Genomic DNA, 27323 nt, shown 5'->3' with positions numbered 1-27323 from the left:
GTGTCCTATTACCAGGACCCTCACTGCAGGAAACTTTGACTCAGAACCTCAAGTGCTGTAAATCGGGATTGAAGTCCATTTACACTTGCAGGGGATGTGGCTGAAGAAGAGTGGTCACCTGACAAAGAGGCCTAAGTGGCAGGGGGCACCCTAACCGTGGTCTTTTCTTCCTCATGTGACATCTGTCGTTGGTTTCAAGGCCCACTGACTCTCCTAGACCTCGTCCACACTAGAATTTAAGTCTCCCAGTATTTGGTTTTCTTCAAGCCACAGCTCCTGGAATCACGTGATCCCCTGAGCTGACTTTTTTAAAAGTATGTCTCTAGCTCTCCTAGTTGTGGAGACAAGTTTGGGAACCTGACTTGTGTGAGACCAAGAGCTTCAGAAACCCAAAGAATCCCGCAGCTGTTCCTTTTGAAAACCTCGCCATGTCTACGCCAAGCTCGTGACGTTGTGAGACCTGACACAAGTTGTGCACACCTGGGCCTGGCCATACGGGATACGCTGGAAAAGTCTGACACAGACGAGGCTTCTCAGCTGGTATAAACTGTAAGAGCTTCATTGAAGTCAGTGAAACCATGGAAAACGGATGGCTCCGGTTCCTTTGCGGGCATGTCAATATCCAAAGATTACCGAGTGGAATAGATTAGACTCTCCAGTTGGGCTCCCCAAAGTCATTGATTTATTATGTGTATTGCAGTAGTGCCTGGAGAGCTGACTTCAAGGGAACCATGACCCTTCATAGATGCCCAGGCCAGAAAGTCCACTGTGCTCCGCTAGTCTGACCTCCTGTATAACACAGGCCAGAGAACAGCCCTGAAATAACCCCTTTTGGACCAGAGCAGATCTTTTACAAAAACATCCCATTTACACCAAGTGAGGATCTCGCCTGCTGCCTTGTCTACACTGGACTTTTCACGTGTTAAAGCGCATCCGTTAACACATGCTAATCTCACATCTTTTCTCCTAGCCTGGACACGTCCACATCTGACAATTGAATCCATCCCACAGGACAGTCACTGGGAATTGTCAGGCACGCAGACTAACCTGGGCAATCTGTTTCCAGGGTTTTCTAGGAGTCACGTTGAGGGAGTCTGGCGAGAGCAGTCAGCTGAACGGCGTGTCGAAGGCGTGCTGTTTGCAGGTGCTGCGAGGAACATACAATGTAGATGCTGGTGTCAGTGATACACACTGACACAAAGGTGCAGTGGTCGGAGACTTGTCTGGAACACCACAATTACGTGGGAGTGAAACATAGTATGTTTTCTTTGAACCATGGACAAACAGCCGAGTTTCATCCTGTATATCTCACCAGGGCTTTTCTTTCGCAAGACACAAAGGAAACTGAAAGCGGATGACAGACTCCGAGGCGTTTACATCTAGGCCGTTCAAATGTCTCCTTACGTATTCCAGGTAAAGAATAAAGCAACCTTGTAAATTGCACTTTCACAATGAAGAGATTGAGCCAGAGTATTTGTATGAGGTCAGCTGGAATACTATTTCTTCTGTTTCGTTTTTACAGTGCAAATATTTGTAATCACAAATAAATATAAAGTGAGCACTGTGCACTTTGTATTGTGTTGTAACTGAAATCAATATTTTTGAAAATGTAAAAAAACATCCACAAATATTTAAATATATGGTATTCTATTATAGTTTAATAGCACGATTAATTGCGATTAATTTCTTTAATCGCTTGACAGTCCTAATTTATAGTATATTATACAGTCTTGCCCAACAGTAGTGCTCCAACAGTCAAAATTTTTGTACCTGACATACTCTGTACATTACCCAGGGTCGCCAGCTTTCACGATTTCATTACAAGTCTCACAATATTTGCTATTTTGCCTAACCTCCAGCTCCTGGAGCTGTGCGATTATGGGATCTTGGCTTTCATTAAAAGAAGTTTCTAGCCCTCATAATTGTGGAGAACAGCTTGAAGATGTGACCCCCCTACAGGCAGACACCAGAAGGCAAAGAAATGGAACCTGACATTTAGGCTTTGGAAACCAAACTCACAATTTTGGGGAACCTGCCTCATGATTTTTGAGCATGTAGGGTTGGGCAGTGCTGTTTTCCTCTACAATCTTCAACCCCGGTCACAGGCACAGTGCTTTATCTAACGACTTTCTGAATGAGGCTATCGCAATAACTTTTCTTATCTAAGGTCCAACCATGAGGAAGTCTTTTCCTTTAGAGCCATGTTAATCTTTTATTACTTTAAAGCCGTAACTTCATTTGACATCATGGCCAGTCTTGGTGCTGGGCACCACCACACGATAAACGTAACTATTTCTTGTAAACTATTACTCAAGTGAACACAATGTGTATTAGAAATGCCTTTGGACCCTGCAGGATTTTAATTCAGTTATGGGGGCCTGGTCATATTCTGTCCACACTGCAGATTTGAACTGGGGCTGTTGTAACGAAGACTCTTGGCTTACGGAAATGTTCACAGTAATGCGTAAAGAAGCACCAGAGCCACAGCTGGTGGAAATCAGTGTCACTGCAGGAGCTGGCTCCAAGGATTTCAAAGGCTGCGCTAACGCTACCCCGGTGGGACAAACACAGCTGAGCTGGGGCTGCACGGCGGCTGCTTCACAATACGAGGACGTGCTACTGACATTTGTGCAGCCGTAGCAACCGGCCTGCCTGGCCGTGCCAGTGCATTGTGGGACAGGCAGCCCATAGTTCTGCAGCGGGGGACCGAGTGCTGGGGGTAGGTGCATGGGGCAGTGCATTGTGGGCTATCTGCGATGGAATGCTAAGCTGCATTATACTGTTCTGCCACTAGGTGGCACGGTGTGTAAAATACCCTATTTGTGCTAACTTCAGCTATATAGGGCTCTTACCATGAACACACCTGGGGCGTATAAGCAAGGTCTGTAACTAGTCCACACCTGGCACGGGAGTGCATGACAATATCCCACTGCACAGAGACCTGATCGGTTTTGTTCAACATCTCCATAAGTGATCTGCAGGATGGGTAGATTGCACCCTCAGCAAGATCACAGCTGACACTAAGCTGGGGGGAGTGGTAGATACGCTGGCGGCAGGGACAGGATACAGAGGGACCTAGACAAATTGGAGGATTGGGCCAAAAGAAATCTGATGAGGTTCAACAGGAACAAGTGCAGAGTCCTGCACCTAGGACGGAAGAATCCCATGCACAGCTACAGACTGGGGACCGACGGGCTAGGCAGCAGTTCTGCAGAAAAGGACCTGGGGGTAACAGTGGATAAGAAGCTGATAGGAGTCAGCAGTGTGACCTGGGTGCCACGAAAGCTAATAGCATATTGGGCTGCGTTAGTAGGAGCATTGCCAGCAGGTAACGGGAAGTGATTATTCCCCTCTATTTGGCACTGGTGAGGCCACATTTGGACTATTGTGTCTGGTTTTGGGCTCCCTGTAGTAGACAGTGAGAACCTGAGACATGAGGCCTAGTAGAACAGGCCAGGTCTGAGGCCTGAGCTAAAGTAATAGTCAAGCCCTGCTGTCATGAAGCAAAGTTAGCAGGAGTCAGGCCGTGAATCCTGGCAGACTCACAGAACCTGGCCACCTTCCTAAAGAAACGCTAGGCACAAGCACATTCCAAAGAAAGGTGCCAGAACACCCCAATACCCCAAAGATAACGAGGACACACTAAAGATAAGGTCAGCATGACCATGTGATGAATAGAGATGTTTTGATCGAACCATCTGGTACAAGGTAAAGGGTGGTATCTTCCCACTGCAGAGGGTGGTATCTTGCCGTGTCAGGGGGTGGCCACTACACATGTCAGAGGGGCAATAGGCAATTTGTTTGTATAGAAGAGGGTCTCAAAAGGGAGTGTCTTTGTCTGGCCAAGTAAGGAATGGAAAGTGCCGCCATTTACTGAGCCAGTACCATTGTCACAGGCATACCTGTATTAAGTGTACTTGGAGCGTGTATAAGATGCTTTTTACCGGGTTTCATTGGCAATAAAGCTGGGCTGGTGCCTCCGTTACTGAAAGGGATCTCTGGTCTGACTGGATAATCCAATCATGGTTTGGTATCTTGGTTATCTGCGCAGAGCTGGGACAGCATACACACTGGGAGAACACACATGCAGCCAACAACGGACAGCACTGGTGACCCCAGCCGCTGATCTGGTAAGTAAATGAGCTGTCCTTTGTAGGAATCACAATCTAACACGGCAGGAAGCCACAAGCCACATTTATCCCCCTCCCTGAACATCTCCACAGAGTTTAATAAGGTATGGATGACAGCTGGGTTGCCAGCAAAAGAGGTCCATATACATTTTTTAAAAATCGTGGGGAAGAAATATGGAATGAAATCTGTAAGTCTAGGGCAGAGACTGTAGCCTGGGAATATAATAAGAGTGTCTTCATCTGGCTGAGTGAGGAACGGAAAGTCCTGCCGTTTACTGAGTCGGTGCCGTTGTTACAGGCATACATGTATTAAGTGTACTTGGAGCACTCATAAGACGCTTTTTACCATGCGTCACTGGCAATAAACCTGGCCTGGTGCCTTCGTTACTGAAATGGGTCTCTGGTCTTATTGGACAATCCAATCATGTTTTGGTGTCTCGGTTGTCTGCGCTGAGCTGGGACAGCATACACACTGGGAGACCACACACACAGCCAACAGCTGACAACACCCCCCACTACAGGAAGGATGTGGACAAATTGGAGAGAGTCCAGCAGAGAGCAATGAAAATGATGAGGGGGCTGGAGCACAAGACTTATGAGGAGAGGCTGAGGGAACCAGGCTTGTTTAGTCTGCAGAAGAGAAGAGTGAGGGGGGATTTGATATCAGCCTTTAACTACCTGAAAGGGGGTTCCAGGGAGGATGGAGCTAAGCTGTTCTCAGTGGTGGCAGATGACAGAACAAGGAGCAATGGTCTCAAGTTGCAGAGGGGGAGGTCTAGGTTGGATATTAGGAAAAATGTTTTCACTAGGCGGGTGGTGAAGCACTGCAATGGGTTACCTAGGGAGGTGGTGGAATCTCCATCCTTAGAGGTTTTTAAGACCTGGCTTGACAAAGCCCTGGCTGGGATGATTTAGTTGGGGTTGTTCCTGCTTTGAGCAGAGGATTGGACTAGGTACCGCCTGAGGTCCCTGCAAACCCTCATCTTCTATGATTCTCATCTCTTGGTTGTGTAAATCAGGACTAACTCCACAGATTGCAATAGCAGCTGCAGGTGCTCAGCAGCTGTGAGAATTAGACTGCTAATTTAGGGATCTAAAGGAGGATTTTAGGCGCCTATGTTTGAACATTCTGACCTATGGCTATCAGAGGGTCAGTCCTCATGGAAAAGAGATGAATGCAGAGGTCTATAGAGAGGTAACTTGGTACTTCAGCAATGGCTCTAAAATCCTATAGAACTGAATAGAGAATAACTGTAGGCCTTTTTGAACTGCCCTGTAGAATTCTACAGCAGGAATATTTATTAGATTGTGTAGGGTTCAAAGGAATCACAAATCATTTATTGTGAACGTTTCCATAAGCAAGGAGTCTTGTTACAAGAGCCCATGACACAGTTCAAGTCAACAGGGCAGAAGGAATATGACCCGGCCCCCATAACTGAATTAAAATCCTGCAGGGTCCAAAGGCATCCCTAATATACCAGTGTTCACTTGAGTAATAGTTTACAAGAAATAGTTAAGTTTATCGTGCGGTGGCACCCAACACCAAGACTGGCCAAAGGCGTGTCAGATGAAGTTATGGCTTTAAAGTAATAAAAGATTAATGTAGCTCTAAAGGAAAAGACTTCCTTACGCGAAGGGTTATTAGATGTGACAAATGACTGCAATAACCTCATTCAGAAAGTCATTTTAGATAAAGCACTGTGCCTGTGACCGGGGTTGAAGATTGTAGAGGAAAACAGCACTGCCCAACCCTAAATGCTCAAAAATCATGAGGCAGGTTCCCCAAAATTGTGAGTTTGGTTTCCAAAGCCTAAATGTCAGGTTCTGTTTCTTTGCCTTCTGGTGTCTGCCTGTAGGGGGATCACATCTTCAAGCTGTTCTCCACAATTATGAGGGCTAGAAACTTTTTCTTAATGAAAGCCAAGATCCCATAATCGCACAGCTCCAGGAAGTGGGGGTTAAGCAAAATAGCAAATATTGCGAGACTTGCAATGAAATCGTGAAAGCTGGTGACCCTGGGTAATGTACCGGGCACATCAGCTATGAAGTTTTTGACTGTTAGAGCACTACTGTTGGGCAAGACTGTATAATATACTGTAAATTAGGGCAGTCAAGCAATTAAAAAAATCAATCGTGTTTAATCGTGCTGTTAAACAATAATACAATATCATTTATTTAGATAATTGTGGATGTTATCTATGTTTTCAAAATATTGATTTCAATTATAACACAATACAAAGCACACAGTGCTCACTTTATATTTACTTGTGATTACAAATATTTCCACTGTAAAAACGAAACAAAAGAAATAGTATTTCAATTCACCTCATACAAGTCTGTAGTGCAAATTCTTTATCGTGAAAGTGCAATTTACACATGTAGATTTATTTTTGTTACATAACTGCCCTCAAAAACAAAACATTGTAAAACTTTAAAGCCTACAAGTCCACTCAGTCCTTCTTCTTGTTCAGCCAATCGCCAAGACAAACAAGTTTGTTTACATTTACGGGAGATGCTGCCTGCTTCCTATTTACAATGTTACCTGAAAGAGAGAACAGGCATTCGCATCGCACTGTTGTAGCTGGCATTGCAAGCTATTTACACACCAGATCTGCTAAACATTCAGAGGCCCCTTCATGCTTCAACCACCATTCCAGAGAACATGCTTCCATGCCGATGACAGGTTCTGCTCGATAGCTATCCAAAGCAGTGTGGACTGATGCATGTTCATTTTCATCATCTGAGTCAGATGCCATCAACAGGAGGTTGTTTTTCTTTTTTGGTGGTTGGGTGATGTAGTTTGCGCATCAGAGTGGTGCTCTTTTAAAACTTCTGACAACATTCCACACCTCATCCCTCTCAGATTTTGGACGGTACTTCAGATTCTTAAACCTTGGGTCGAATGTTGTAGCTGTCTTCAGAAATCTCTCATTGGTACCTTCTTTGTGTTTTGTCAGATCTGCTGTGAAAGTGTTCTTAAATCAACATGTGCTGGGTCGTCATCCAAAACTGCCATAACACAAAACACCTGGCCAAATGCAGGTAAAACCAGAGAGCAGGAGACATACAATTCTCTCCCAAGGAGATCAGTCACAAATTTAATTAAAACATTTTTTTAACAAGCATCATCAGCAAGGAAGCATGTCCTCTGGAATGGTGGTCGAAGCATGAAGGAGCCTATGAATGTTTAGCATAGCTGACACACGAATGCCTCTTCTCACTTTCAGGTGCCATTGTAATCAAGAAGATGGCAGTGTTATCTCCTGTAAATATAAACAAACTTATTTGTCTTAGCAATTGGTTGAACAAGAAGTAGGACTGAGTGGACTTGTAGGCTCTAAAATTTTACATTGTTTTGTTTTTGAGTAACAAAAAAGAAATCCACATTTAGACTCAGAGACTTTAAGGTCAGCAGGGACCATTATGATCATCTAGTCTGACCTCCTGCACAATGCAGGCCACAGAACCTCACCCACCCAACTCCTGTAACAGACCCCTAACCTATGACTGAGTTACTGCAGTCCTCAAATCATGGTTTAAAGACTTCAAGGCACGGAAAATCCACCAGCAAGTCACCCGTGCCCCATGCTGCAGAGGAAGGAGAAAAACCCCCAGGGTATCTGTCAATCTGCCTTGGGGAAAATTCCTTCCCGACCCCAAATATGGCGATCAGCTAAACCCTGAGCATGTGGGCAAGACTCACCAGCCAGAGACCTGGAAAGAATTCTCTGTAGTAACTCAGAACCCACCATCTAACATCCCTTCACAGGCCATTGGGCATATTTACTGCTCGTAGTCAAAGATCAGTCGATTGCCAAATTAGTTTGTCCCATCAGACCATTCCTTCCATAAACTTGTCAAGCTCAGTTTTGAAGCCAGCTAGGTTTTTTGTCCCCACTGCTCCCCTTGGGAGGCTGTTCCAGAACTTCACTCCTCTGATGCTTAGAAACCTTTGTCTAATTTCAAGTCTAAACTTCCTGATAGCCAGTTTATATCCATTAGTTCTTGTGTCCACACTGGCGCACATTTGGAAGTTGCACCTTCGCGATAAAGAGATTGCAGTACAGTACTTGTATGAGGTGAATTGGCAAATACTATTTCTTTTGTTTATCTTTTTTACTGTGCAAATATTTGTAATCAAAAGCGATAACATAAAGGGAGCACTGTACACTTTGTGTTCTGTGTTGTAATCGAAATCAATATATTTTAAAATATAGAAAAACATCCACAAATATTTATAACACATTTATCTTGGTATTCTATTATTGTTTAACAGTGCGATTAAAACTGTGGTTAATCGCAATTCATTTTTTTAATCGAGTTAACTTAAACCAAATTAATCGCTTCAGTTAGCCACGGTTGATTGACAGCCTTAATGTCAATGGAACAGAGCAACAGAACCCGGTGTCTAACAGATCCCTTCTTCCAGGAACACCTGTCAAATCCTAGGAATCACATTCGTACAGTGTCTCACAGGTGTGCTCTAGGGGCTCCAAGATAACACAGCCGCTCGTATGTCAAATGGGGTATAGCTTAACGGTAGCGCATTTGACTACCACTCAAGTGATTGCTGGTTGAAGTTCTCCTTGACCCCAAGATGCTGCTTCAGGAAGGAGAATTGTTGTCATGGGATGGGGTCCCTTGGACCATACCAACCTGCTGATGAGAGTCTGTTGCATTGATCTCAAGGGCCGGAAGTGTTTAGGAACTCCTTGACTGCCCCATGTTCAAGGGGCTTCTACAGAGGCCTTGGTTTCTCAGGCAAACGCTCACACGCATTTCATTTGAAAAGGGAAAGTTCATTGCTCAGTCTCCCCAAATGAAAACGAGGCTGCCCATGGAAACTGCAATAGACGGATTATGCAAAACAAACCATGAGAACCTATTAAAGTCTTTCTCTTTTTGGAGACAAAACATTAGAGTCTCTTATTCTGTGATCAAAAGGACAGGGTTAATGTACTCCCAGTCCTGATATGTGAAGGGTATTCACTGCTCCTGATTTTTAGCAACCAGTCAGAGACAGGGCATGGAGAGACAGAACAGAACAGGTGGGGGAAATATGGCTTTTGTTGTTTACTCCGGAAGGAATTCTGGGCCAAAAAATTCTGCACACACTATTTTAAAATTCTGCAAAATTCTGCGTATTTTATTCGTCAAAATAGCACAATATCATCTCACCAGTTTCAATTCTTTCGGTAATTTATTTCAAAATGCCCGTCAGCGAGTGTGTCTGTAACAAATACAGACAACAAGCTAGATTCAGGAAATGTTTTTTGACAAATAGATTCCTTACTAGGCATATTAATACAGACCGTTGAGTAATAATTCATTGCAACTACAACACGGGACCGTATTTCTCGCACCCCTCCGAAGGGTGAAAGGGCTTGGGGGAGTCAGGGGTAAGCGAGGCGCTGCGGGAGAGGGAAGTAATTGCTGGGCTGGAGGTAGAGCGTGAACCTGCAGGGTTGTTGGGTGTGGGCGGGAGAAGTATGGAACAGGTTTTTATTGGCAGAGGGATTGTTTGAGAGTTGGAGAGTCTCCCCCATGCAGACCCTGGCTGACCCCCGGCCTCTCCTATTTAGTCAGGCACATCTGCCCCTGTCCCCATGTGGCTCTGAACCCCCACTCAGCTCCTCCGCACCCCAGCGTCCATGCATCCTCCTTACTCATCCCCATGTGTCCCTGTACCCCCACTCAGCCACTCCCTGCCCCCCAGTATCCCTGCATCCCCCTCCTCCATCTCCATACATTCCCTCCCTCTCCCCTTGTGCACCCCTATGCAGCCACTTCCCCCCTCCTTCCATCCCCATGGGTTCCTGCACCCCCACTCAGACACTCCCCTCTCCCCCCATCCCCATATAGCCCTTGACCTCCACTCCAGGTGGCCCTACACCCCCACTCCCATTCAGGTCCAGTCTGGTCCCCCCACTAGCCCTTCTGAACACCCATCCATGTAACCCCCCAGCAGCCCTGTGTGCTCCACTCTGCTGCCCCCCCCCCCATATCCCATCACCACTCATCTGACCCGCAGGCATGTGGCTGTGAGAAAAGCAGCCTCTGCTCTCTCCTTATCAGCTGCTGACTGCTACAGGGAGCCGCCTGCCCTCTGGTGTGGTGCCACAGCATCCCCTGGTGGGAAAAAGGTGTAACTGCAGTGCTTCTCCGGCAGAACGTATTTTCTGTGGAGGAAAAATAAAATCTGTGAGGGACATAAATTCTGTGCATGTGCAGTGGCGCAGAATTCCCCTAGGAATAGCTGATATCTTTATAACACTGGATAGCTGGTCAGTCATGATTGGATGCTTTGGCTGGCAGGTTGATCACAACGTTGGTTGCTTGGACCCTGTCTCACAATCCAGTCAGGGACAACCATCTTACACAATGGACTTCAGAAAAGCAGACTTTGACAAACTCAGAGACCTGGTAGGTGAGGTCCCATGGGAGGAAAATCTATGGGGAAAAGCAATTCAGGAGAGCTGGCAGTTCCTCAGAGACACTATTAAAGGCACAACAGCAAACTCTCACAAGGGGAAGGACAGATAGAAAGAATAGTCAGCGGCCAGTATGGCTTTATCAGGAGCTTTTTAATGACCTGAAAATAAAAAGGAATCCTAAAGGCGTTGAGTCATGGACAAATTGCTACAGATGAGTAAAAAAGAATAGAACAAGCATGTGGGGACAAAACCTGAAAGGGTAAGGCAGAAATGAGGCACCCCTAGTAAGTGACATAAGAGGCAATAAGATGAGATTCTATAAATACATGAAGAGAAAGACGAAGGAAAGTGCAGGGCCTCTACTTGGTGGGAAAGGCGAGCTACTAACAGATGACATGAAGAAGGCTACGTGTTTAATACTTGCTTTGCTTCAGTCTTCACCAGAAAGGCTAACTGTGACCAGATGATTAACACAATCAACAGTAACAACATGGGGGGAGCAACACGGGCCACAATAGGGGAAGAGCCGCTTAAAGGCTGTTCAGATAAGTCAGATGTGTTCAAGTCAGCAGGGCCTGATGAAATTCATCCTAGCTGCAGGACTCTGGGAACCATCGCAATTATCTTTGAGAACTCCTGGAGGAGAGTGCAATCCCGGGGGACTGGAGAAGGGCAAACATAATACCTACCACAGCTTCAGGGATAACTGCACCTTTGTCCCCCTTGAGGACATCAACTTAAGGTTTCGGGCTCCCAGCCATCCCCTCTCTCAGGTGGAGACGCACCTCTCATTTCCCCAGACTGGGGGTTTCGGCTTGCCGGCCCTTTGCACCTCACGGTGAATTCCATAGCACGTCTAACCAGGGTCCAGCACCTTTGTTTAATTCTTAGGGGAAAAGTATTTCCGAGAAAACCGAGAAAAACAATACAAATTCCTATACACATGGTAAAAGCTCACCAGGGCTCCCCCATCAATCCCATGGGACCCTAGGAAGCTAAAATTCTTCCAACCCTTCCACATGGGTGGGGTTCTCCCCTTGTACAGAGGGTCCTGTCCCTTTGCTGAATCAAAATTAAGGCCCTGTGTTAGTTTAAACTCAGACTTGGTATAGCAAAAGCCCCTTCGTTGGCTCTTGGTCTCTGAAAACCCAGTTTGAGGCACTATGTGCTAGCCTCCCCCAGGGCGTGGTACCTGTCCGGAGGTGTTAGCAACTTGAGGGGTTCACCTGAATCATGGTTCCTCTCCCCACACACAGTTTCTGGAGGAACTGTGGTCACCCTCCACCCCTGGAGGTGCATACGGTCTCTGTCCCTCTGCATCATACAACCCGTTCATAAACTTAATGCAACGTGGTCCCCACAGGCACTGCACGTGTCTGCAAGGTCTGTCACAGTCCCCGTCTTTCAAAGGGGATCCAAACAGCATCCAGGCAATGATAGAGCAGTTGGCCTGACTTTGGTACCTGGAAAGAGATGGGAACAAATGATTAAACCATCAATGTGTAAGAACCCAGGGGGTTGTAAGGAATGGCTCGAGGGACCGCTGGTCTTGAACGCTGGGTCACAGGGCCCGGCAGATCCAACAGGCACCAACCTGCCACCCAGGGACCTGCTAGCTGCTCTCAGAATAGGAGCAGAGCTCAGACAGAGGACCCCAGTCCTGGGAGCTGATTGGCAGAACACGGGACGGGAGATCCTGATTGGTCCACTGCCCCTATTTAAACTCAGCACCGCAACAGGAAGTGGCCCAGTGGGGTCTGCCTTCCTCTGGACTCTGTGGTGTCCTGATCTGGGTTCTGCTCTCCTGGCGCCCGGCCTGACTCTTGGTTTACCCTGTGGCCTGTCTTGGACTCTGACCCAGGGGTGCTGGGACCTGGGTAGATGTGGGGGGACCATGAGGCCCTGCCCTTCTGAGGCCCTGGCCTGGCCGGAAGCTGGAGCTGGGCTGTGGTAAGAGCTTCCCAGAGAGTTGGGGCTGCTGGGGGGAGCCCTGGACCCTCCACCTGCTCTGGATGGTGGTTAGTGCCCCAGAGAAGTCCCTGGCCCATCCCGCCTGCCCCTGGCTGGGGGTGCAGCTCTGGGTGAAGAAGATGAGCAGGGGGGCCTTGTGTCTAGGTGGGGCCGCCAGTGCTGCTCTATGAATACTTGAAGCTTGTCGCTGGGGGGGCAATGTGGACCCCTGCCCTCCAAACTATGCTCCAAACTATGCCCATGTTAAAAAGTGGGTGGGCATGGTCCTCCCACGTAAAGGGTTCTGGTGCCCTTGTTTGGACCTCCTGGTATCTGACCTGGCCTCGCTCCCGATTCCTGCTCTGACCACTAGGTCAAACCACCCATGGCCCGGTTGTGACAGATAGCCGGCATGGCTCTGTCAAGGAGAAATCATTCCAAGCCAGCCTGATTTCCCCCTTTGACGGGGTTACTGGCTTAGTGGAGGGTGGTAAGCAGTAGACATGATATGTCTTGACTTTTCATAAGGCTTTTGTCACATGATCTTCTCGGACGCAAACTAGGGAAATGTGGTCTAAGTGCAATTACTGTAAGGCGAGCGCACAACTGGTTGAAAGACTGTTCTCAAAGAGGCGTTATCAATGGTTCACTAGCAAACCGGAGGATCTAGCATGTGGGGTCCCACAGAGATCTGTCCTAGGCCTGGTACCAGCCAATAGTTCCATTAATGACTCGGATGTTGGTGTGCAGAGCATGCTTATAAAATGTGCAGGTGACGCTGTGTTGCTCTGGGGTTCAGCCGAGACCAGTGAGGGGTTGTGTCACTGCCTGACCTGTCTCTCTAGCTGTCTAAATGTTCTGCTGTGACTCCTACTTGTGACACCGATAGCCGGCAGGTGAGTGTGCAGGTCTCACGCTGGTTTCCTCTGCCTGGCTACGTTTGGTTGAGTGACACCAACACGCCCGTCCAGAATTTTCCCCAAACCATCTGATAACGTGACCATCTGCTGGGGTTCCCCGAATTCAGTTCCTGTTACCCCCGCAGCCTCGGCACAGAAGAGCTTTGCTAATGCTAAGCTGTGTGACGGCTCCTTGACGCACCCAGACGTGGTCAGCAAACTCGTCAGGATCCTGCCAGTCCGAACCTTGCCTGGCGGGTAACAATGAATCCCAGGTCCTGAGCTCCCCCGAAACATCCCCCTGCAATGTCCAGCCCTCTGCTGGAACACCCACAAGTCACTAAGTTCCCTGCTCCTTTAAAGAGACAGTAACCGTCCCAGATTGAAGTGGCAATCGAGGAAGTTTTGGAACTAATTGATCAATTAAGCAGTAAGACATCACCAGGACCAGATGGTAGCTCGTGTATCTCCTGTCGACTAGGCCACAGAGTGTGTGCGGGGGGTTAACCAAACTAGCCTGGACCCTCGGGTGGGGGGAAGCTTTGATTTGCACTGTCGGAGCCGATTCAGGGTGGAAGCAGGGGTCGGCGATCTGCTCCGTTCGCCCACTCACTCACTGCTGTGGAAACCTTGTCACAGCCCCTGGCAAGGAAGGCTGTGTGCAACTCACACGAGTTCACGTGGATTTCTTGTCTTGTCCACATACGAGGCTAAAAACCTACCACGGTTTCCAGCAAAGGGAGCTCCCTTTGTACGCTGCTTCCTGGAGATGCAGACGTTTCATGAGGAAGGTGCCGGTTTTAACTTCCCTGAACGACCAGGCTGTTCTGTAGGGTCGTAGGGCCGCTTTCAGCCGTTGGGAGGGTATCACGGAGGAGGCGTGTTATCCTGGGAGCTGTGTCCAGGCTGGGGTGGGGGAGAGGAAAATCCAAGATGTTGTTCATGGATGCCCAGGCCAGAAGGGATGGACAGAGGCGTGCAGTGTGAGCGGGCCCGTTATTACTGCTGGGGCTGATGGAGGAGCTTAATGAGATGCCATTTGTAGCCGCTTCCCCGGTGACCCAGAAGTCCTTCAGGCCAATGCGCAGCACCCTCTTCTGCTGCAGGGTGTATTTACCAACAGGCTCTGCACATCCTGTGAGAACGGTTCGGGCTGGCGCTCTGCGCTGCGCTGTCTCGCTCGCTCTCTCTCTCTCGGTTCAACCTGTTTCCTGCCCTAGCCGTTCTGTGAGCAAACACAGGAAGAAATGTGAGGGCTTCTTCAGGGAGCTTCAGACGTCTCCATCCTGGGCCGCAGTCCATCTCCCTCCCGGTCCTGCCCCGCGGGGTGGATTCCTGACTGGGGAGGTGCCCCTGGGAGAACGCGCTGGACTCTGAGCACCTGGAGAAGGGGTGTCTCATTTGGTATCTTGGTGGCACCACGGCTGGAAAGGATTCTTGGAGACGCTTCAGCAGAACAGGGGTTTGAGAGGATCAATAACGCCGTATTTCTGCCCTGCTCCCTCCAGCATCTGCTAACCCTTGGGGCCCCCCTTTGCCCCGGAGTTTTCTGTCCAGGGATCCCCCCAAAACACACGCAGAGGTTTCCCCAGTTATGAAGCGACGACGTCTCTGCTGGTTCCTCCTTTCTGGCCTTTCCCCCCGAGGGCGCTGAATGGGGTCTCCTCTGGTGCTCACCCTTCCTCCCCAGGGTGAACCCAGAGGGACCTGCCCCCGCCAGCCCCGCCGCCATGGCCTTCCTCCTCAAGCTCTTTCGTTTCGGCGTGGAGAAGAAGAAGGCGAAGCACTACGAGAATGTGAAGCGAGACGTCAACCCCGAGGACTTCTGGACGGTTCTGGGGGAACTGGGGGACGGCGCCTTTGGGAAAGTCTTCAAGGTAAGCGGGCGGGGGGAAAGGCTGGGGTAGGCCCAGTCTGGAGGCCGACCTTTGTAGAAGGAAGCCCCGTTCAGCGCTGCTACCAAGGGAACAATCAGCCCAGCCAGGCACAGGGTCTAGTCTGAGCCGGTCCGTTAGCACCGGGCGACGTGTTCCGAATTGTCCCAGTCCAAGAGCCAGCGTCTGGCGAGGATCGTCCGTTGGCTAGGCCCGAGATGCTGTGGAGGACTCCCTGGGGCGGATCCCGTTGTCTCTGGTTAGGACGGCACAGTAAGGAAGAGACACATGGGGAGAGACGGCCTCTTTCCCGTCACGGAGTCCCTTTGGAGGGGTGGTCTGTAGACGCGGGGAGGAGGAGACAAATGGTTTACAGGATGGATCCCTGAGTGTAATGCTGTCCCTCTGGCTCCTGATTTTGGGTGCCCAGCTGGGACCTCTTCAAGGGCCCTGATTTTCAGAAAGTGCTGCAGCCCTCCCACGCCCCAGGAAATCAGGCTCTTGAAGGAAGCTCAGCAGACACAATCATTCGTCACTTTCGGAAATCTTGGCTCTGATATTTCCTGCCTTGTACTCGGCCATCAGGAATGTGCAGCGAGCCCCTTCCCCAAATTCTCTTTGTCAGGCTGATATGCATAACAAAGCCTCCTCGTCTGTCACTTCCACCACGCCCCGTAACCCTTAGCTAATCCCTCCTCATGCAGCCCTGTTAAGTAGCTGCATATTCGTCCCTTTTACAGGGAGGGAAACAGAGGCACAGAGGTTCGCGCCGCAGAGCCTGACCGGCAGAGGTGCCAACCTCCCAGAGGGGTCAGTTGTAGTGCTGGGAACTCAGGGTCAACATTTTCCAGCTCAGGACCCGAAAGCCAGGAGCTGGATGTAGGCAATTAAGAGCCTGATTTTCAGCGGGGCCGATCATGCAGGGTTGCTCCAAGGCCAAAGGGAGCTGTGGTGTTATGGGCACTTATTTACCAGCGTGGCTATGGAGTTAGACCTCCAGGTTTGAAGATGGCGGCCCCCATTGAGTCAGGCTGCGAAAGCAGCCCCGCTGCCCACTCTGTGAACGCCACAGGGAGAGAGACTTTCCATTGGAGACACGGCAGTGGGCAAGGCGTGGGCATGACCTAGGGAGGTGGTGGAATCTCCATCTTTGGAGGTTTTTAAGATGCGACTTGACAAAGCCCTGGCTGGGATTATTTAGCTGAGGTTGGCCCTGCTTTGAGCAGGGGGCTGGACTAGATACTTCCTGAGGTCCCTTCCAACTCTGTGATTCTATGACCTTCCAAGTCTGGTGGAGACTGAAGGCCAAGGAAAAGTGGGTGCATGAATCTGACACACAAATGCACGGAGAAGGGAGGAGCTTGTCTGGCTCTGCAGTGCAGGGATTGTCCCTTGTTGTGTTTTACACAGTGGGGCCTGATTCCTCCTCCAGGGATGTGACAGAGGGTGAGGGTGCTAAAACATGAATGTGCCAGCCATAGGGTTGCTAGTGCAGTGGTTCTCAACCAGGGGTCCGCAGAGGCCTTCAACTCATCCGGATGTTTGCCTAGTTTTACAGCAGGCTACGTACAAAGCACTAGCGAAGTCGGCACGAACTATAATTTCATACTGCCGCTGCCTGCCTTACCCTGCTCTGTATGCTACACACGGAACTGGCCGTCCGGTATTGAGATTCCAGCAGATCGATTTTTATAATGACATGGTCAAACTGAGAAAGGAGGCCGGTGTGTCTGTGACGCCGTCGTACGTTTCTGTCTCCGTCTGTAAGCAAGTCGTTTCTAAGTGAGGGGGACCCTGGGGGTTCGCAAGCCAGATCAGACACCTGAAAGGGACGCGGTCGTCTGGACAGGGTGCTCAGGGATTCTCAAGGAACCCGCCAAGATCACAGTGAAAGGAACTAACCCAGGGCCTGACCGTGGGCTGCTTTAGAAGCTCTGGCTTGTGCTAAAGGGTTCGGGAGACGGGGCTTTCTATTTGTGCACTGAAACCGCAGCGTGTGAGCGCTGAACAGGAAACTGGCTGCCGTGCCGCTGGCTGCTCCCCTCCGCGCCCTCGCTGCACACGGCAGCAGCCTCCCAGTGCGCCGGCCTGGCGTGTGCCCCGGCAAAGGCTTATGGGCCGCTGGCTACGGGCGCTCTGCGTGAAACTGGGCTTCCCGCAGCCCAGGCTCCTCAGGGCAGAGCACGGGAGGGCAGGGAGCTTGAGGCCAGGGCCAGGCGCTGAAGCGTGAGGGGGGCGTGTTGGCGTCGGCAGGGCCATGACTCTGCTGTGAGAGGCGGGCACCTCCTTTTCTGCAGTGGCTGTTGATTTGGGGAGACGCCGTTTCTGATGCCCGGTTTGAGAGATCCAGGGCAGGCTAGGCACCTCTAGCTCCCCGTGGCTCCAGCTGGAAGAGGGGCTGCTCTAGGGGGCAGAGGGATAAGAGAGAGAGCGAGGGGGGGTACTACTGACGCTGGCGGGAGAGGGCAGCTGGGCAGTTCCTGGGCACCCCGTGTCCGGTGCTTCCCCCATGCTGGCAGCTGGCACCCAGTGTGCCAACATCCCCCTGCCCAGCTGCCGGTGCCCTGGCCTGTACCCCTCCTCACCCCACCGGGGCTGGGTTTCTCTGCTGGCACCTGCCATGGCTGGAAGGCGGGACCAGGCCGGGCAGGGGAGTCTGACCCGTTCCTTGGTGGCTGGCCTGTTCTGTGCTGTGCTGGCTGCTCCAGCCCTTCCCCCAGGTCCTGCTGTTGCCTACGTGAGCATGGTGGGGGTGGAAAACATAGGGGGGAACAAAGATCCAACCCCCCCAATATTCCCATTGCAAGGGGTCTATCCCGCTCCACCACCCCTTGGTTTCGCTGCCCCTGCTCCACCCCTCTGAGCAGAGCGTGCTAGCGGGGGGGGGGGGATGGTTCGTTGTCTGATGTTTCCAGGGGCTCTCTCCTGGCTTTATCCTGCCGCTCCCCTGGGCACCACAAGCGAGAAGGCAGGACGCCCCATCTCTGGCCTCAGATACAGCAGGGACATCAGAGCTGTCCTCTTGCACTGCTCCTGGGCGATGGTGGCCAAGCCAGGCTCTCGGGCCCCTCCGGGTAGCAATGATGGCGCCAAGGTCTAGATTAGTGAGGTGGGGGCGGGCGGGCAAGTACAGGTTTGTTAAATGTTCAGTGCAGGACCGTGTGGAAGGCCACGGTGCCCGGCCAGCTCTGCGGCACGGCGCGTTGGGCTGCCAATGACGGCACAGACCGAAGCAGTGAGACCCAGATGGGAAATTCCACTTCGCCGGGAAGCTGCCGAGATCCCTGCGGGACATTATACACTGTGGGAACAGCGGGACCTCAAGGTCTTGACTAAGCCACGCTCTGCCAGCAGAAAGCAGCCACGCCTCTCCTGCCAGGCGCGCTGAGACCAGGGGCTGCGTCCCCAGCGGCTCTCAGCCCATGCGGCTCCTGGGACTTCATGCCGTCTTGGGGACTCTGCCCCAGCTGGGGATTTGGCACCTGGGACCAACCCACCGTCTCGGGGCTTGGTCTGTGCTGTGACTTCTCAGCCAGGCTCTGACGGTCGCTCTGCCCTAAGCATGGCTCGGCCCACGCTAGCGATGGTGGTGGCGTTGGGATAGCCAGGCCACCGGCACCGGAAACACGGAGCAGAGCAAACTGGAAGGCATCTCTTTGGGAGAAAGACTTCCTCTGTGGACCGTGGTGAGATCAGCCGGAGACAGTGCGTTCTAGTGGCTAGGTGACGGAGCGGGAGCCCGGACACCTGGGTTCTGGGCCCTGCTGGTTAGTCGTTGGTAGGTCACTCCAGACGGGGATACAGCTTTCCTCTGTGCCGCGCTCTGAGAGCGAGGGGGGCGAAGAGCTACGTGTTCGCCTTTGGAGACAGACTGGGCAAAGCGCTGGGGGACCAATCCTGGCCCAGCCCCGGACGGGCTCCGAGAGGGATCTGCCGTCTCTGACTGTGCAAACTGGGCTCTGTGTGATCACAGTCAAATGGGCTTCCCTAGTTCCTCAGAAGCCAGCAGGGACGGAAGGGGGGAAGCAGGGACTCTCCCGGATACGATGGAACCCACTTCACACCACCCCTACCTCCAGCCCAGCTGTGCAGCAGAACTGATACCAGAGCAGCGCTGCCTGCCAGCTGCTGGGGGGGCGTCTAGCAGAGAGCAAGGAGCTCTGGTAATTAAGAAACCACAACGACTTCCGCAGGGCTGCGAATGTGCATCCGAGTGCACATCTCTTGGCTTCTCTGCCACGCTCTGTGCTGAGATCTGTGCCTCGGGGAGGGAAAGGAACAGGGCTGCCCCGACATCACGGCCTCCACGGCAGCTCGCCAAGCTTCGAACTGTCCTGCAGAGCCCGACTGTGGGGGATACCAGCTAATCCCTTCCCAGACCCAGCTCCAGCCGGGTGGGTGAGCCGGGAGAACGCCAGGCAGCAAATCCGGTCACCTGCGGCAGCACACTGGAGAGTTGCTGCCCAAATCCCAGGGGCCGTGGAGGAGTTTGTCTGATGTTCTGATCAGCAGCTTTCCACCCTCTGCATCATGGCTGCTGACGCCAGGGGCTAAGATAATTCTCTGCTGTCTTTCCCTCCTTCGAGCCCTGCCCGGCCAGCCCTGCTCAGGTCCATTGCGTATTGAATGTTCAGTGCTCGAGGATATAGGGGGAGAGAGCCAGGGCAGGGCAAATTCCAGGCTTTATTCCTTCCTCTACACATCCTGACACCACGGCTTCTCCCCTCGAGCACGTCCTGTTCCCAGACGCTCTAGCAAAGTGCCAGCTGTGCTATAGAATCATAGAATCATAGAATATTAGAGTTGGAAGGGACCTCAGGAGGTATCTAGTCCAACCCCCTGCTCAAAGCAGGACCAACCTCAGCTATATCATCCCAACCAGGGCTTTGTCAAGCCTCAGCTTAAAAACCTCTAAGGATGGAGATTCCACCACCTCCCTAGGTAACCCATTCCAGTGCTTCACCACCCTCCTAGTAAAAAACTTTTTCCTAATGTCCAACCTAGACCTCCCGCCCTGCAACTTGAGACCGTTGCTCCTTGTTCTGTCATCTGCCACCCCTGAGAACAGCCTAGCCCCATCCTCCCTGGAACCCCCTTTCAGGTAGTTAAAAGCCGCTATCAAATCCCCCCTCACTCTTCTCTTTTGCAGACTAAACAAGCCCAGTTCCCTCAGCCTCTCCTCATAAGTCCTGTGCTCCAGCCCCCTATAGTTAAGGGTAAGACCAGCTCACCGTTTAAAGTTTGACCCTTCTGAATGCTCTCGAGTCTACACGGCCACTCAGATGGCTTTGAAATTAGGGATGCCTCCTGGAGACCCACGGTTCAGCCAGTGATCCTAATTTGGGGTCACTTGACAATGGCCATCGGGATGGATCACCTCTTCTGGTCACGCCCTCTGAAGCAGCCCGCATTGGTCGCCGTCGGCTGAGATCTGTGCGTGCCCTTTGGGGGTATCTGAGCTCCCCCTGCCTGCCCCCTGTGTGCATCTGTGAGGATCTGGGAGGCCCTGCCCATCTACGGAGGTCTGAGCCGCTCTGCCTCCTGCCATCATGTGCTCTGGAATGGGTGGGGGGAGCCTTGTCCATCTAAGGGGGAGTCTGAGACCACATCTCTCTCCCCCCCACGTGAGCCCTGAGGAGAACAGGCTTAGGGGAGCATGTGCCAAGAACACACAGCTGACACTGAGCTGAGAACGGGCACACTTGGTGCACAGCACAGGCTCGCCATCCAGCTCTGGGGAGGGGGGAGGAACACCCATGTCTCAAAGCTATTGCTCCAGGCTGTGTTAATCTCCAGGAGGTGTTCTCATTAGCGAAGACCTTCTCCTTGGGGTGAATGGGCTACGCCACATCTCTGAGGCCGGGTCTACACTAGACTGCTTGGTTGGCAAAGTCAGCTTTTTTGGACAAAGCAGTGGTGGTGTACACACTTCAATCACGCCCCCCCCCCCCTTCTCCTCCCACCCGACAAAACTGCCCTGGTTTTTGGACAAAATAAAACCACCTCCATGAGCGGCAGAGAGCTTTTTGCGCCAATCTTTTAGCGACGAAGCATCAGTGCAGACACTGGGCTTGGTTACGTCGCGGTAAATGGCCTCTGGAAGTGTCCCCCAATGCCCATCCTGACCACTCTGGCTATCAGCTTGAACTCCGTGGCTCTGCAGCCACCCACCCTTCCCCCTTTGAAGCCCCGGGAATTTTTGAAATTTCACTTCCTGCTTGGTGGGTGTGGAGAGCTGACATCTCCTCTTCAGAGCTGGCCAGGGCGGCTCCACGCGCCAAACGCTGTCTCGCACACCAGAGCTGCTGGATCTGATCGGCCGCGCAGTCCCAGCTTCACTCCAGCTGAAAGAACTTTGATACTTACAGCCAGATTTCCCATGCCATGGCGGAGAAGGGCTATGAATGAGACATGCTGCAGTGGCAAGCGAAAATCAAGGGCTAGCTAAAGGCCAGGGAGGGAAACAGTCGCTCTGGTGCAGAGCCAAACAGGTGCCACTTCTCGAAGGAGCTGGAAGCCATCTTCCGAGGGGGGTTGAACTATCTCCGGGCAGACTGGGCAAGGCATCTGTGCAGCCAACCGGCACCGCTGGGGTCCTCGTGACAATCCAAGCTGCAGCTGGGTGCAGATCAAACCGTGATACAATTGTTGAGGAGTGCCCGCAGATCAAATTCAGCAGTGGGCTCTGACAGCTCCCCTTGGCCACTAAGAACGCCATTGCTCGGCTTGGTGAATGCACAGACGCTAAATAAATGAATACCCCTTTTTCCAGATCATTTGTGAATGTGTTGGACAGCACTGGTCCCAGTACAGATTCGTAGGTGACCCTGCTATTTACCGCTCTCCTTTGTGACAACTGACCATTTATTCCTACCCTTTGTTTCCTGTCTTTTAACCAGTTACTGATCCAGGAGAGGACCTTCCCTCTTATCCCATGACCGCTTACTTTGCTAAAGAGCCTTTGGTTAGGGACCTTGTCAAAGGTTTTCTGAAAGTTCAGTTACACTGTAACCACTGGAGCATCCGTATCCACTTGTTCGTTGACCCCCTCAAAGAATTCTAGTAGATTGGTGAGGCATGATTTCCCTTTATAAAAGCTATGTTGGCACAATGTGTCCCAACTCTACATCTGCCTTTGTTAGCGGGGATGACTTGCAAAGCACAGCTGACCCTGCCACTGGCCTTAGAACTGAGGGTTCACATCTCAGTGGGGGAGAAAGTGACCCTTTAGCTTTTATGGCTTGATATACAGCTTGCACACTGAGCGTGCATCTTTGAGATATTTGCCTTAGAAATTGAGTCGCTCTGTGTGAGTTTGAGTTTGCCCTGTTGCCGGTTTGCTGGAATTTCCCCTTTCCCTACAGTTGTGCTGTACTCTACTTGGCTGCCAGCCTCCACTCCAGAAGTAGCTGCATTTCAGTGGCACTGCAGGTATAACACTGGGGAAGTGCTTTGAGATCCTCATAGGAAAGGAGCTAAGTAATAGCCCGTGTGAACTGAGATTGCTGGGGGGAGCCCTGACAACTTTCCAGTGCTGACTCTTGGCTTCCGGCTATTCCCGAGGTGGCAGAGCAGGTGGTTGGGTGCTGGGCTTTGGTTCATAACTGGCGCGTGTTGAATCTGTCTCCACAGGCACAGCACAAGGTGACAGGGGTTCTGGCTGCTGCGAAAGTGATTGACACCCAGAGTGAGGAGGAGCTGGAAGATTACGTGGTGGAGATAGACATCCTTGCCTGCTGTGATCATCCAAACATCATCAAGCTGCTGGAGGCGCTGTACTGGGACAGCAAGTTGTGGGTGAGCTGTGGGGGCAGGCGGGCTGGGCTAACCTCCCCGCGTGGGTGATCTCAGAGCCAGGCGTGTCCCAGCCCACATTCCCTGGTGAGCCCTTAGGGTGAAAGCTAGAGGGGGAGGCAAAACCCTGGAAAGAGCTAATTGTAAGGTAGGCCTCTGATGCTGCCAACACAGGAACTGTTGGCAGGTGAATGCGGCCACTCGGGTGTGTGAGTGTTTGCCAAGCGGAAGCAATCAGAGCAGTTAACAAAGGAACTCACCGGAACGGCCAGATTGAGAATCACATTCCCACCGAGGCCCGGCTTTATTCTGCACCCCCACGTGTTACAAGGGCCACCCACGACACTGACCGAGGGAGATTAGCAGAAAAGATTCTCTCTGTGTGTTTCCTTTGAGCAGCCTCACTCTTGCTGATAGCCAAGCGCACCCGATAACTTTGCTCTCAGGTGCCGCTCTGGGCACGGCCTTTCCCAGGCCTTGGCAGGGAGCGTTTCCCAGCACTGCAGCTGTAAAACTGAAACGGCAGCTAAAGAGGCAGCAGGTAGGAGTGGGCAGCGAAGGGGAGGTAGGGTTGGCCAGACCATGTGGTCTGCTCAAAAGACTTTTCTAAACATCCCCAGGGGAGCAGAGGGACCCCTATAAAGATACCCCCCAGGGCATGCTATTTAAAAGGAGCGTTATCAGAAAATAGATTAAAAAAAAATGGGTTAGTTTAAAAAATAATCAGGCTGCTGTCCCTCTGGCCTGAGCCAGCTGCCAATATACCGCGCCATACCGGGCTGTTCCCATTAGGATGAGAAATAGATGCCACGAGTCAAGGATATTTTCGGCGCGATCTTTGGTTATTTACAAAACATACCCACAAAGCCTGGTTCCCGGCATGCACTTGGAACGAACAGCGGCAGGCAGCTTCGGCGCTCAGAAATCCCACGCCTGCCCCTCCTGCGGTCTCTGTGCCCAAGAAGCTCCATCCCTCTGCTTCCTCTCCTGCTCACTCAGATAACTCCTCCCACACACACAGGCTCCTCCCACACACACAGGCTGCACCCCATCTCCTAGCCCTGCATTTGCCATCATTGTGATTGGGCTGGAAACTTCCCGCAGGAGCCTCACATTGGCCAACCAAAACGTTTCTGAGAAAGACTTTTCATTCACAATTTCTCAGGGGGGAAAATTGGGGCTTTGCCGCCAACTCTAGTAACAATGCAGAGGCAGCAAGGAACATTTCTACCAGCCAGCCTCTGAGAAGGGTTGTCGCAGGAATAGGTGAGTGGGGGGAAATCAGTCTTCTGAAGTGACTAAGAGCAGGGCTGTCGGAGTGAAGTCTAGGGAATCTAGGCTTTTGTGCTAGCATGACTGTCACTGCCATGCAGCAAAGCGGAATGGTTAAGGCAGGCTTTGGGAATGAGTCTGTGATGGAGATGAAGGAGAATCTAGCAAGTAGGTGACACTCTCTGGGTGGGAAGAACAGGGACTCCCCCTCGGTGGAGTATTCAAGCCAGTGCCTCTGCTGACGCTGCCCTGCGTCACACCCAGCACTCCAAGAGACTGGCAGCTGTGCCCTTAGTGCGGGTCTCTGCTCTGACGTTCTGCTCCCTCCTCAGATCCTGATGGAGTTTTGTGCAGGAGGAGCAGTGGATGCAGCAATCCTGGGTAAGTGAATATTCTCGTGGCCTCTGTCCACACGAACAGAGGGGACGCACCTGTGCCGTCAGGTGGCCTGCAGGTGTGTGTTCTTTCAGAGCGCTGTGCAGCTCTGCGCAGACAGCTGCTTCGTCAGACCTCAATGATACTACCCCATGTGGTTCAGGGCTGGATGCTGGAACATTGTTTAGGCTGCCCAGGGCTTCTGTCCCCGCAGCTCCAATGTTATTAGTAAATAGTGCAGCATCAGCAGGCCTTGGAGTTCCTCCAAAAGGAAGAGCACAGGCACGGTTTGGTGGCGAAGGTGCCCGGCCAGGTTTATCGTCCACGGAGAACACCCCTAGTGCCCCGGCTCCGTGGTTACAGGTACGCTGACACACGTATGCCCGTTACAATCGGCTCAGCTCAGGTGGTGGTGAGACTTTTCACTGCCCCCTAGGCTGGGCAAAGAATTAAAGCAAAGTCCCCCGACATTTATAGGCTGAGCCAAACAACTAGAATCCACAGCTTACACACCACCTGACGTCTGGTCGTTACCGCCCCTTGTTTCTAATACGTTGGACGAAAATCCCTATTCATGCTGTTGTATCTTGTACTAGACTGGGGTGTCTCCGTACGAGCTGGGATATATTTACATAAATACCTTGTGCCTGGCACTCCAGCAACACCTGTGCCACATTCATGTACCGGGCAGCGAACTTGTGATCCAGGGCCTGATCTGGGTTCACAGCCTCTGCTTCTGACCTCGGTCCTTGCACCAGGCCCAGTGAGCCAGGCTCTCTCATAGATCAAAGCAGACTAGGGGACGTCAGGGCGTGGCAGCAGGGGCCACACAGACGCGTCGTGCGAGGCAGGTTAGCACAGGGCAGATTTACACACACGAAACGTCTGTATAGACAAGACCTAGACTCCCATCCCCCTCCAGTGACATGCTCACTTCCAGTCACTTCCCCCAGCCACTGACTCCTGGGATCTCAGACAGGTCTTTGAAACTGCAACCGTGCTTTGCAGTAACTAGAGCATTCCCTCCCCTGCCCCCCGGCCATCTTACTGCTCCTGACGAAAGCTCCCAAGAGCCCTGGATCACCCTTCCCATTTCACAGACTGGTAAACTGAGGCATAGAGCAAAGAAGGACTTGTGGTTAAGGCCCGGGACTGGAACTTGGGCCATATGGCTGAAATGCCTGGCTCACCCCGGGCTCACTGGGCCAGTCGCGCTGTGTCTCAGTTTTCTCACCTGTAAAATGGGGGTGACAATCCCGCCTTTCTCACACCTGGGCTCTGGGGCTCTGCAGTGCCCGTACAACGGGGCCCTGCCGTACCTGTCCCTGGTGAGGTGCTGTCACCCCAGACCTGAGCCTGTCTCGCTGTGTCCGTGCGGCCCCGGCACAGCAGGACCCTGATCTCGGCTGCTGCCATAATAATAATAACGTCCCCAGCTTCTTTTGATCATCCTTAGCTCTGGGGAATAGTCGCCAGGGTGGGGGAGGTGATACCTTTTATTGGACCGACTTCAAACCAGGCCTGAGAGCCCCTTCAGGGGCACCAGGCAGCGCGGGCGGGGAGCCTGAGAGAACCCCAGGGTCTGGCCGTGCAGAGGGAAGACACGGGTCATTAGTCCCATACCAGCCCCCCGGGAGGGTTGCTGTCAATCTGCTGCAGGGCGCCTTGCCCAGGTTCACTCCCCAGGGGTGTCTCCGATCGCAGAGCTGGAGAAGGGTCTGACGGAGGAGCAGATCCAAGTGACCTGTAAGCAGATCCTGCTGGCCCTGCAGTATATCCACAGCTGCAAGATCATCCACAGGGATGTGAAGGCCGGGAACGTCTTGCTGACGCTGGAAGGAGACGTCAAGCTGGGTGAGGCGCTGCGGAGGAGAAGCTGGTGGGAAAGGTGTTTGGTGGGGGGGGAGCGGGGAAGGGAGTAGCCAATAGCCATACAACACCCCAGAAGTGATCCAGCAGCCTGTGATAGGAGGGTGAAGGGCTTGGGGTGTAGGGCGCTGCACCATCTCTTCCTCGTGCTTGTGAAAACATCCGCCCTGTTCTGCACACCGTCAGTGCATTCAGATAACGTGTGTTTGGTGTAGATGCGTTGGGGTGTGTGAGGCAGCCCTGCACCGTTCCACTCTGGGACTTTGGACAGCTGTTCTGGCCCATCTAGAGACCTTTGGGGCCCTGGGACATTACGTTTTCCGGGGCCCCACCCTCGCCCAGATATTTCGGGGATTCCCCTGAGCTCGGGGCCCCAGGAAAATTGTCACCCATCCGCCTCCCCCCGGCAACTATGGGTGTTTCAACTAGTAATTTGATCATTAGGAAGGGAAAGGAGGGGGTGTGGATTCTGTGTCCACCGGAAGGAGACGTTTGTAAGGCTGATTAAATAGCACGGCCCAAATATTGAATGGGGAGATCTTCATGGGCCACATGGGGCTCTAGACCCACAACTCTGGCCAGGAGTCTAATCAGTGCTGGCGGCCTGTGCCTGTCACTTTGTAAGCACGGGGGGAGAAAAAGAGGCGAATGCTCCTGGAGGCAGAAAATTAGGCCCGGTTGAGTCTTAATAGTTTTGCCAAAGTCGCTGTAGCGGTTAGGAGTGTG

The 27323-nt window shown here is 51.9% G+C and overlaps 1 protein-coding gene across 1 annotated transcript in view; it reads left to right on the top strand.

The window, feature by feature from the left end:
- The first annotated feature begins 15143 nt into the window (after positions 1 to 15143).
- LOC137147858 (STE20-like serine/threonine-protein kinase) overlaps positions 15144 to 27323 on the top strand; it is a 30112-nt gene continuing 17932 nt past the window's right edge. Inside the window, exons 1-4 of the mRNA XM_067540251.1 lie at positions 15144 to 15290; positions 22920 to 23084; positions 24686 to 24734; positions 26433 to 26582. Coding sequence (XP_067396352.1) covers positions 15144 to 15290; positions 22920 to 23084; positions 24686 to 24734; positions 26433 to 26582 — 511 coding nt within the window. The remainder of the gene's footprint in view (positions 15291 to 22919; positions 23085 to 24685; positions 24735 to 26432; positions 26583 to 27323) is intronic.

Source organism: Emydura macquarii, unplaced genomic scaffold, assembly GCF_026122565.2.
Source record: "Emydura macquarii macquarii isolate MOO-44397 ecotype Brisbane River unplaced genomic scaffold, CSIRO-AGI_Emac_v2 contig_573, whole genome shotgun sequence".
Taxonomy (NCBI): Eukaryota; Metazoa; Chordata; order Testudines; family Chelidae; genus Emydura; species Emydura macquarii.
The sequence above is the reverse complement of the archived record's forward strand: the minus strand, read 5'-3'. Positions and strand labels throughout refer to the sequence as shown.